Source organism: Arachis ipaensis, chromosome B9 (genome assembly GCF_059453495.1).
Source record: "Arachis ipaensis isolate K30076 ecotype BB chromosome B9, ASM5945349v1, whole genome shotgun sequence".
NCBI classification, from domain to species: Eukaryota; Viridiplantae; Streptophyta; class Magnoliopsida; order Fabales; family Fabaceae; genus Arachis; species Arachis ipaensis.
Window position 1 is genome coordinate 142391615 of NC_142444.1, and position 12297 is coordinate 142403911.

At 35.7% G+C, this 12297-nt stretch overlaps 1 protein-coding gene across 1 annotated transcript; it reads left to right on the forward strand.

Moving 5' to 3' along the window:
• On the forward strand, nt 1-4452 carry LOC107616812 (glucomannan 4-beta-mannosyltransferase 9-like). The gene is made up of 9 exons (XM_016318732.3): nt 1-323; nt 1519-1617; nt 1743-1995; nt 2527-2637; nt 2778-2914; nt 3044-3157; nt 3248-3447; nt 3546-3740; nt 4092-4452. Exons 1-9 carry the CDS (start codon nt 51-53, stop codon nt 4252-4254), a joined length of 1545 nt encoding a protein of 514 aa, XP_016174218.2. The 5' UTR covers nt 1-50; the 3' UTR covers nt 4255-4452.
• Nucleotides 4453-12297: the final 7845 nt, after the last annotated feature.

The following is a 12297-nucleotide window of genomic DNA, read 5'->3' on the forward strand; positions in this document are numbered from 1 at the left end:
CCTTTTGTTTCTCACAAGGGAACCAAAGAATAAATTAAAAAAAATATATAATGGAAGGGCTTGAAATGGGGTTGATATGGGAGCAAGCAAGGGCACCGTTGGTGGTTCCAATGCTCAAGTTGGTGGTGGCATTGTGCTTGATCATGTCGCTCATGCTTTTTGTGGAGAGGCTGTATATGGGAATAGTCATAGTCTTTGTCAAGTTGTTTAAGACCCAGAAACGGTACAAATGGGACCCTCTCAACCATAATTCTGATATTGAGCTTGCTAACTCTTCATACCCTATGGTTCTCGTCCAAATCCCAATGTACAATGAGAAAGAGGTATTTCTATTCTTTAATATAACTAACACGTCTTTTATTAGTTTTCTTTGTAGGTTTTATGTGATTTAAAATTAGAGAAAGTAACACTTTTATTAAAATTTGGTTAATATTTAACCGATAAAAAATGGTAAATAATTATATACTATTAAAAATATTAATGATGATTAATTATTACAAATCAGAAAATCTGCTCGCAAGAGAATATGAGATGAGAAGATACCACATCCAACTCAAAATCTTAAGATGTCAAGTTAATGGGTCTCTCATCTTATAAACTCCTTACTCTTCCTTATTTTCTTAGAGTGGAACTAACTTTAACACTTTTCACACTTACAACACTAATAAAAATATTAGAAAATCAATATTTTTAATAAAAAATAGTGCTGATTAATATCGACTCAAATATAAAGTAAATGTAAAAAAAAATTAGTTACCTAATATTTTTTACAAAAAATTTCTATAATTTTATTAACTAAAATTAATTATTTATTCTAAAATTTATTTAAAAAATTTGAAAATGAGTTTTATATTATAAATTTCAAAAGTGCCGATACTGTTGTATAAAAAAATTTACCATAATATATTCACAAAATTTTTCTAATATAATAAAAATAAACATATGTTTCAACAATGTAATATTTTAAAATAAATTACAAAATTTTGATGTTTAGGAATTTGGAATGAACGGTTACACTATGACAGGAATGTCGTGTTATTCTACAATCTTAAAAATGCAAAGAAAACTATACCTGTGAGAAGGATTAAGTTTTTTTTAAAGTGGACCGGTTAATAAAGTTATAAGATGAGGAATTAATATTTTTAAATTAAAATAGTAAAGTTTATATATGATAATAAAAATTACAAATTTAATGATAATTAATTTTTTATCTTATCACTTTAGAATATTGTATTTCCTTTGAAATTTAGAAAATTGAAATGCTATAAAAATTTAAAAATATTATTTGTATATTAAAATTAGTTATTAATATATTTATGTATAAATATATGTGTGTTTAATTTATTTTTAATATATATTTATATTTTAATATGTATTTTATATTAGTAGTGACTAATTTTAGTATCTAATTTTAGTGTATAAGTAATAAAAAAGATACAAGTAATTATTTCTCATGATATTTATTTAGGGGCTGAAGTGAAGTTTGGCATATGGTGACTAGTGTTTCATTGGTTGCAGGTGTATCAATTGTCAATTGGAGCTGCATGTGGGCTATCATGGCCCTCCGATAGAATTATTATTCAAGTTCTTGATGATTCAACAGACCCTGTCATTAAGGTTCAAAGCAGTAGCCTCCTCTACTAGTTAATAAGATTCACTAACAATTACTTAATGGTTAACAATAATTAAACTTTTATGAATGAAACGTCATAGTGAGTTATTGACAAATGAAAACACAACAGAATATGGTGGAAGTGGAGTGCCAAAGATGGGGAAGCAAAGGCATAAACATAAAGTATGAGATCAGGAAGAACAGGAATGGCTACAAAGCAGGAGCACTCAAGGAAGGCATGAAGCACACCTACGTCGCCCTCTGCGACTACGTCGCCATTTTCGACGCCGATTTCCAGCCTGACCCCGACTTCCTCTGCCGCACCATCCCCTTCCTCGCTCACAACCCCGACGTTGCGCTCGTCCAAGCTCGCTGGCAATTCGGTTAGTTGCTTACTTAGTATACAAAATATCATTATCATGCATGCTTTTTAATCAGGGAAGGTATATATACATTTCATCAAACTATTTATCACAAAAACTTAAACAGTTAAGTAGAGGTATATACATAGTTATGCATTTCAAACGTTCCCTCACATCATAGTCTATGTTGGTTTAATTTGAAGTGTGATTATAGGTAGGTATATTCTTTTATTTTAGGTTTTATCCTATTAGTTCATAAAATTTTACTAAATTTATAATTAGATTTTTATATTTTAAAAATGTTTATTTAGATTTTTTTTCATAAATTAAAGAAGCTCACAATTAAAAATTTAATTAAATCTTTGACCACATATTTTTGAAAAAAATATTTTGTTAATGAATATTTTGACCCGATAAAGATTTAATTAAAAGCTTTTAAAGTATAAAAACTTAATTATAAATTTGATTGAGTAGATATAAGGACAGTCACAATAATTAAAGTTTTATTTTATTCTAAAATTCTTTAACATGTATGTATACGCATGCTTGCAGTTAATGCTGATGAATGCTTAATGACAAGGATGCAAGAGATGTCATTGGATTATCATTTCCTTGTAGAGCAAGAAGTTGGATCCTCAACCCATGCTTTCTTTGGATTCAATGGTAATTAAATCATTCATTAGCCTTAATTAATCAACCTCACTGCACCATCAAATCCATAGAAATTTTTAATTTTATTTCTACATACATCTCCGGTTAGAAATAAATGATGATATATATATATATATATATGCACGGTGCAGGCACTGCTGGTGTTTGGAGGATTTCAGCACTAAATGAAGCTGGTGGATGGAAGGACCGTACAACTGTGGAAGACATGGATCTAGCTGTAAGAGCTGGTCTCAAAGGATGGAAATTTGTTTATCTTAGTCAAATCAAGGTATGATGATCATACTCCATTTAATTGCATGTATTCATGAGTCATTTATAAAAATTTCTTAAGAGAATCTAATGCAGTTGATGTTATCAAGTTATCTGATCATGTAACAATTTATCTGAATAAATTTAGGTGAAAAATGAATTACCAAGTACTTTCAAAGCCTACCGTTATCAGCAGCATCGTTGGTCATGTGGCCCAGCTAATCTCTTCAAGAAAATGGCAATGGAAATAATAAGAAACAAGGTATCAATTTCTTTATTCATTTATAGGAAGCTCAAATGATTCTTATTCACCTTTCTCCTCTAATTTACTGATGATTATTGTATCTTGCAGAAAGTGTCTCTGTGGAAGAAGTTTTACTTGATTTATAGTTTTTTCTTTGTCCGAAAGATTGTTGCCCATGTTGTCACATTTGTATTCTACTGCGTGGTTTTGCCAGCAACTGTTTTTGTTCCAGAAGTGCAAGTTCCCAAGTGGGGTGCTGTTTATATTCCTTCTATCATAACACTTCTCAATGCTGTTGGAACTCCAAGGTAAGTATTAAGTAAGATTTTTGAGTTGGCAAAGTTATTTTATTATCTTCACTTGCAAGTAACCTTTCTTTTGTTTTCCTTACCAACTTTCTGTGCAGGTCACTCCACTTATTAGTATTTTGGATACTTTTTGAAAATGTGATGTCAATGCATAGGACCAAGGCAACATTCATCGGTTTGCTAGAGGCAGGAAGAGTGAATGAATGGGTAGTTACTGAGAAATTAGGAGATGCTCTTAAAATGCAATCAAGTGGTAAAGCACTTAAGAAACCTCGCATCAGGATTGCTGGAAGGTAAATTTTCATATAATTTTAAGAACATAAGGCCCAAGTATGACATTTCATATCAGAGAATTATAGGAAATGAATGGTTTTTCATTACTGTTTTGATTTGTTTTCACCATTCATTCTTTGATGCCATCTATCTTGTTTATAAATCTCACTGTTAAAATGAATAGTAAGAAATTACATGTGAAAGATCACATTCAATAAAGCTCTATAAGATTTTCACATCAGAATTCATCCCCCACATCCCTTATGATTTCTACTTTACTTTCAAGCAAAATTTCTGCATACAAAAAGTGTGGTTTTAAATACTACCATTTATTCGTTCCACTTTTTTTCTGCTTGTTTTGATGATGACAGACTTCATTTCTGGGAACTTCTTGTGGGGGCCTACCTCTTTTTCTGTGGATGCTATGATCTCACGTTTGGGAAGAACCACTACTTCATATATCTTTTCCTGCAATCTATTGCCTTCTTCATTGTGGGGATCGGCTATGTTGGCATCTTTGTTCCCAATTCTTGAGAGGAATTTTTTGCTTCAGAATCACTACAACTGTACAAGTGTCTTCATTGGACAACATATTCTCTGAAAGGAGGACAAAGATGCAGATTCTTCTTATGTCAGCACATATTCAATTTGTTTAGTATCATATATTCTTATACAAAAATGAAAAGTCATTTGTCACAGTTTGAATTGTTTCTATGGAATAGCAACGGATTATGGAACAATAAAAACGACCAAAGTCTGTTTGTTATCGCTAGAAAAATGAATATATTGAAAATTTTGGAATTTAAAAGTTTAAACAGTTTTTTGCGTTAAAAATAAATAAATAAATTTACAAAATAGGCTGATGCCAAATATTTATGGAGGGAACCTTGTACGATATGAATAATTTTTTTTTTTTTTTGTAGTCAAGGTAGAGATATAGATTGAATGGCTTTTGGAGGGTCTGATTTCCAATTGAGTAAAGCAATATTGCTTTATTCCATTTAAATATCACAAACACTTTTCATAGCTTTAAGAATGGAACAGCATTAGCTACAACTTAGAAATGATTATGTTTCAGATTTCACAAATTACAGGAATATACAAAATTCATACCATAGAATTTAAAATCTTCATTTTTTGCAGCAGCAGCTGATTTGTAAACATAAGTTGATGTCGAAAAAAACTAAAATCAGCCCCTGACAATTACCTCGAAAGACAACGAGGCCTCTGACAAAAAAAAAACCCCAATTCAGCCCCTGACAAAAAAAATAAACCCAACCCGGTCCCTGACAATTACTTCGAAAAGACAACGAGGCCCCTGTGCCAAAAAAAAATAAATGTTATTTTTTTTGGCACAGGGGCTAATCTGTCCCAAAAAAAATTTATCAGGGGCCGGATTGGGTATTTTTTTTTCTTGGGGGCCTCGTTATCCTTTCGAGATAATTGTCAGGGGGCCGGATGGGGTATTCACTCGTTGATGTCTTAACACGTTTTAGATGAAGATTACACTTCTAAATAGAGCTCTCCTCAATCAAGTATAGATCGAATTCTTTTTCGGTCGCAACGAAACGGTAAGGAATCAAAAAGAAAATCCAAAGAGGTAAAATCCTTGCCGAACCATACTTAAATCCTTGGAATCAGAACGATCAAGAGATTATATCTCGGACAAAGCAAACACAAGCTCGATTTTCCAGAAGCTGTCATCAAGGGCATCAGTTACGTACACACATGATAAGAACAAAATAAATTGACATTTGAAATTTAAAAGTACATGAATTACCATCACTTCGGATAATAGGCACCACAAAGCCCAAAACAGTTACAGGACAACAGGTTCCACTCTCTATAAAGGGGGAGAAACCGATAAATAGAACACAATAAAAAAAGGGAAAAAAGAACAAGCATATTAAGAACAGTATCATTTAGTCTTTCATTGACTTGAGCGTTGGAGAGTTTTCTGCGAGAACCCCGGCATTCAGAGCTACAAAAGAAGTAAAGACAGATTGGTGACGCCAAAAAGCCTAGTGCCCAAGGAGTCCGAGCTATATATCGGCAGAACTCCTGGTCCACATAGAAGATATTGGCGCACACAGTGGGGTCCGAGATAGCTTGACCCCATTATATTTATTTTCTTTTTGGTCTTACCCTTTTCTTGCAGGGACTTTCAGTATGACTCACAACGGAATCCCACAGTTAACACAATCTGAGTTGTTGGCCCAAAATGCAGAACTCCAAGCCGAGATCCAAAGAATAGCCAAGCTATTGGCTCAGCAACAGAATGGAAAATACGGTGTAGGAGATCCCAAGAATGCAAACCCTGAACGACATGCAATTGCGGGATACCCACCCTGAAAAAGTGACACCTTCAAAAGAAAGGAAGACGATATCCATTCCATTCTCGGAGGATATTATGAAATTTTAGATGTCAAAGAACTTTGTGCTACCTACCACACTCAAGCTGTACGAGGGACTTGGAGACCCTCACATCCATATTACCAAATTCCAATCAATGATGTTTTTCAACGGTGCTTCTGATCTTATACTTTGCCGATCTTTTCCAACATTTTTAGACGGTGCTGCTTTACTTTGATTTTCTAAGTTGTCTGCAGGTTCCATTTCTAGCTTCGAGGATTTGGCAGAGGCTTTCACCAACCACTTTTCCGCCTCAAAAATATATGTGCACGGATTGGATTATCTTAGTACTATCAAACAAGGTCAACACGAGAGCCTTACGGACCACATGACGCGGTTTGCTAAGGCGACCATAGAGATCCCCAATCTTAGCCCAGATGTCCACCTACATGCACTCAAAAGCGGCCTTCGTCCTGAAAAATTTCAAGAAACTATAACATTGGCAAAACCAAAGACGCTAGCAGAGTTCCGAAAAAAGCCATAGGACAAATAGAGATCGAGGAACTCTGTGAAACTTGGAGAATAGAAAAACAACAGCTTTACCAAGAGGAGGAGAGACACCCCAGACCCCAAAACAGCAAGGACATCAAGAATCCCTTCAAATAACTCCGAAATTCAACGTATATACTCAGTTCAATACCAAAAGAGAAGATATCATCAAAGAAATCCTTAATGCTAAGATCATCAAGACACCAAGCAAGGCCGGAACATACCAAGACTAAAAGTACATAGACAAGTCCAAGCATTGTGCTTTCCATTAGAAATTTGGCCACACTATAGACGAATGTGTGACTTTGCTAAAGATCTACTGGAAAGACTGACTAGACAGGGGCTACTAGACAAATATGTAGACAGTTGAATACAACAAGAATAGCTAAGAACAGGTGGCAACCAATCAGAAAATACAACGAGTGCACAGGAAAAAGCAAAGTACCAACCACCTCAAACAAGATGTGTAATTAACTGCATTTCGGAGGATTCGCATGTGGGGGACTCACTAGCTCGGCAAGGAAGAGAACATACCGAGCAATGCTGGTAGTGGAAGGCACACCTTTCGAGGTTGCACCTCCGTCATCAACACCAAGTATCACATTTGAGCATTCCGATTACCAAGCTAGAGCAACAAATTTGGATGACCCTATTGTTATTTACATCCAGGCCAGAGACCTCTTAGTACGGAAGGTCCTTCTCGATCTTGCTGGCAGTAGTGCCGACATATTATTTTATTCTACTTTTCAGAAAATAAAGCTAAGCGAAAAGGCAATACAACCATCCTCTAGTGAGTTAGTGGGATTATCGAGAGAACGAGTACCTATACTTGAGTACATATGGCTAAAAACAACACTGGACGAGCAACCACTATTTAAAAAGTAAGAACTGCGATTAATTAACCGTTTAATTAAATAATTAATATTGTCCAAAATAGGATCTAAACATTTAGAATGTGAATTAGAGAATTTAAATATGATTTTTGAACTTAGTAGATTTTTCTGAGTTGGTAAATGTAATTTTCTACGAAAAACTGAGTAAAACCGTGAACCGGCAGATGAACCGGTCGAACTGGTTTAAGTCCGTCTGATACTGTGCGAGAATAATAAAAACAGTAGGAAACCTTAGAAAAATATTTAGAATTGAAAACCGGACACTAATTTTAAAGGTTTGGCCTAAAGTTGGACCAAATGGGCCAAAAACGCTAACGGGTTGGACTGGGCCCAAGTTGGGCCCAAGCCCAACATATATAACACCCCATTTAATGAACCCTTTTGCCACAAACACACAAACACAAAGGTGGAGTGGCTGAAGTGAAGAGGAGAAGAAGAGAGAAAGGGTACTATTCATTCATCACTTCCGGTGGCCATATCTCGAGCTACGGTGCTCCGATTCGTGTGCCGTCAGCGGCTACGTGAAACTCTCGCCGAGCTCGTTAGTTCTATCAAATTTATGTAGGTAAGATCTCGAAATTTCTTGTCCAGTTTCCTGCCCTTGTGAAATTCGAAATTTTGGTTTTGGTTTTGAGTGAAATCTTGTGATTTTGGGTGTTTAGGTACACTCTAGCACTTGATTCCTATTGGGTTTTGACCCAATCCATATTTGGTAAGGTGAGTATGCTTGATCTCTTGTGATTTTGTGTATATATGAAACCCTAGGTTTGATTTATGGAATTTGTGTAATTTCTAGCTTGAATTGGTGTTGTGTGAAAAATGTTGGTGACTTGAAAGTGGACTTGGTGGCTTAATTGAGTTTGAGAGCTTGTGGAAGCTTGGTGGAGGTCAATTGGTGATTTAGTGCGCATATTAAGAATCGGCCAAGGTATGGTTTCGGTTTTCTCTATGTAATATATAATATTTCTGGACACTTAGGCTAGTGACCCATAGAATAGGATTGGATTAATTTGGTTGTTGAACTTGGTTGAGTGATGATGTATGATGGATTGATGCCTTTGATGAATTGGATGAATAATGATGTTAATGTTGGAAAATAGTATTGAAAAATTGATATTGTGAATGATTGAGATTGATTATTATGATTGGTAATGGTGGAATGATGATTGATTAAAGTATTGGTTGAGAAATGATTATAGCATCATGTAAATGATAATTGGGATTGATGATTGTATAAGGTGAAGTGGAAAATTGAGATATAAAGATGGTAAGATCTGATGTGTTTTGGAATTTGGTGAGGTTTTGGTTTGGTTTTTGGTTGGAAATTCGGAAGGTTGAGAACTGTAAAATTTTTGTGAAAGTGAGTTTTGGGCTAACTTTCACGGATCATATCTTGAGCTACGGTTTTTGAAATTTAATGATTTTTATATCAAAATAAAGATAATTCAAAGAGCTTTAAAATGGTCTCAATTTTGTAGAAATTTGAATTTTATAGAGAAAGATATGATCATTGAATGTTGGTATCTAAAATCTGAATTCTGTGAATGCTGCAGAATTTGTGACTTCTGGTTTGTGTGCACACGCACATCCTGTGGATATTTTTGAAAATGTGCGTACACACAGTCTTGTGCGCATGCACACATGGGGTTATGGCTGCTGTTGGGAGCGCTGGCACGCTCTGTGCTCCCACACAACCAACGAAGTTTTGCAAGCTGTGCGCACGCACACGCTGGAAGGTGCATTCTGTTGAGGGCGTTCGCACGCATTGTGCGAACGAGCAAAATGGAAAATTTTACTCCCGTGCATATGCACACCTTTATGCATACACACACTTCTTGAAAATTCTCTTGGGCGTGCATACGCACGCTGATAGTGAAGTAATTGTTGTGTCGGTCTAGAATTTCTCTTATAGAAATAAGAACTTCGTTGTAAGCATGGCTCCAAACCAACAAACAATTCTCACATAAAAAATTTGAGTTGTCACATGTACAAACTCAAATGAAAAGTTAACCGAAATATTGAAACCTCGGGTCGTCTTACAAGGAATTACAATGAAGTGGTCAATTATTGGCTATGAAGAAATACGGGGGGTTTGATTTTGTAAAAGGGCGAGAAAATAAATGGCAAGAAAATAAAGGGAACAATTAAAGAAAGCAATTAATAAAGAGAGACATTCATGACAAGGATTGAGATCATAGGCTTTCTATCCTAGTCATACAATGATTAACAAGAATTTATCCTATTTTGTCATCTCCAACAATGGAAGAAGGTATAATGTTATCTTCACATAGAGAGAAAGTCAAATAAGACTAGCTAATCTTAACTCAAAAGTCCTAATCAACTCACTAATTGAATTAGCAAGAGATTAGAGTCAATGGAGACAATACTAGCTAACAACTCTAGATCACCAACATAGGTTGGGTATTCATGACTCAAGATTGCCTAATTCCTCTTTTCCAGCCAAGAATGCTCAAAAATCTACTCTAACATCTAAGCATTTTGTCAAACACTTGGAAGACATAAAAGGAAAGCATAATAAATTGTAAGGAAAAATAAATTCTACCAATACCAATTGCAAGGAATTAACAATAACTACTCAAATCAACAATAAAAGAACATCAAACTTTAATTGCATTGAAAGAGATCCAAATCCAACATGAGTTAATTAACATAAAAGAGGCATAAAGGGGAAATTAACATGAAAACTAAGAGAATCAAACTACTAGAGCATGAAAATGTAAAGAAAACAAGATGAGAATAATAACTTGAACCTAGATCTAAGAGGGAAATAAGCCTAAAAATCCTAATTCTAGAGAGAAGAGGGAGCTTCTCTCTCTAGAAACTAAATTATATGATGCTAAGCAACCACTAAGTGCTCCTCCTTGCCCCATCTTCAATTCTGCATGAAATACCCTTAGAAACGAGTTAGATTTGAGCCTGGGCAGCTCAGAAATCGCATTTCACTTTAAGTGAGTCATGTGCCGAGCGTCACGCATGCGCGTGGACGACGCGCGCGCATCGCTGGCCAAAACTCCTACTCGCGCGTACGCGTGGGTGACGCGTGCGCGTGGGTGACGCGTCAAATCTTCAACGCACGCGTACGCGTGGATAACGCATGCGCGTGGCCCTCAATTTTCCAAATGCTCATTTCTTCATCAATTCTTCACTTTGCATGCTTTTCTCTTCACTTCTTCCATCCAATACTTGCCTTATGAACCTGAAATCACTCAACAAACAAAAGTATCGAGTGGAATTAAAGTGAATTAAAATCACCAATTTAAGGGCCTAAAAAGCATGTTTTTACACTTAAGCACAAATTAAGGGAGAATTATAAAACTATGCTATTTCATTGAATAAATGTGAGAAAAGGTGATAAAATCTCCTAAATTAAGCACAAGATAAACCACAAAATTGGGGTTTATCACACACCCCCTATGCGTACGCACACTGTCCTGTTTTTCAATAAAAGCCTTATTTTTAACTGTTTCACCTTTCCGGCAAGCTTGTAAACCTCCATGACACTTATCTAAGACTCTTTGGCTTGTTTTTGGATGTCAAAACATAGAGAAGGTCTTAGGTGGTTTAATTCGGTAATTCTGGTAAAAAGTTAGTGAAATGAGGCTTAGGTTTCTAGAGTACTGAGGATGGTTTTGGTTGAGTGAGAAAGCGGTGTATGGTATTGGTGATTATTGATAATGAATTGTGAAAGTGGGGAACTGATGAGTTCTGAATGAATTGTGAAAGTGGTGAACTAATGAGTACTGAATGAATTGTGGAAGTGGTAAACTACTGAGTACTAAATGAAATGATTTTGAAAACCACTGATGTAATATTTTGATGAGATTGTTGAGACGCTATGTGCCTAGCAGGGACGGCGGTTAATCCCACCTGTCGAAGTCGCGGCGGCGGCGTAAGGGCGGTGGTTAGTCCCGCTTACGTGGAGATGTGAGGTCTGTGGCAGAGTATCCCGCTCGCATCCTTTCGAAATCACAAGAGTGTGCGCAGGCACTATATCCCTGGACTGTGAATCGAACACAATATCGCCGGGGGTACCCATTTTATTCGTGACCAAAAGGCAACATCCCGAGGGGATGTGTCGGGTTGGCAATTGAACCAACAATGTGATATCACAACCAATAGAACAGGCACCCATCATGTGCATATTATATCTGTTTGTTTGCTTTGCCGACTTGTATTGTTTGTCTAATTGTATAACATGCCCAATTGCCTATTTTAATTACTTGATATACATGCTTATACTTGTGTTTTACTTGCATTGTATTAATTGTGCTTTCTACTGGAATTGAGGAGGTTTGGAAGGCTGTGGCAATGGGATTGCATGGAGGATAGGTTGGTGAAGGCTGTGGAACAGTAGAGAGTTGTTAATTTAGAAATCCACTAAGTTAGATTACCCCCTTTATTATATTATGGTTTAAGTTACGTTATAATGTTTTAGTTATGCTTTAAGATGAATCTTGTGATGGATATGAAGTTCTAGGATTGCCTCTGGCATCCCAGAGTCTTATATCTTACATCACTGGACACTGTTACCATACTGAGAACCTCCGGTTCTCATACCATATTTTGTTGTTGTTTTTCAGATGCAGGTCACAACCCATCTCGGTGAGTTGCTTGGTGGTGACAGAGCGGAGGATTGCTATCTTGTTTTGAAGTCCTTTTGGTTATTCTGTTTAGTTTCTCTCACATTTGTATTTCTTTTGCCTAGAATCTTACTTTATGAGAGATATTTTTGTATATGCTATTTTACCTATCAAAACTCTGT

Bases quoted from the DNA above. Each gene is read 5' to 3' on its own strand.
- LOC107616812 (XM_016318732.3), top strand. From the start codon at position 51: ATGGAAGGGCTTGAAATGGGGTTGATATGGGAGCAAGCAAGGGCACCG. The intron at 1,618-1,742 runs GTTCAAAGCAGT...AAAACACAACAG, and splicing joins CAACAGACCCTGTCATTAAG to AATATGGTGGAAGTGGAGTG. The intron at 1,996-2,526 runs GTTAGTTGCTTA...GCATGCTTGCAG, and splicing joins CCAAGCTCGCTGGCAATTCG to TTAATGCTGATGAATGCTTA.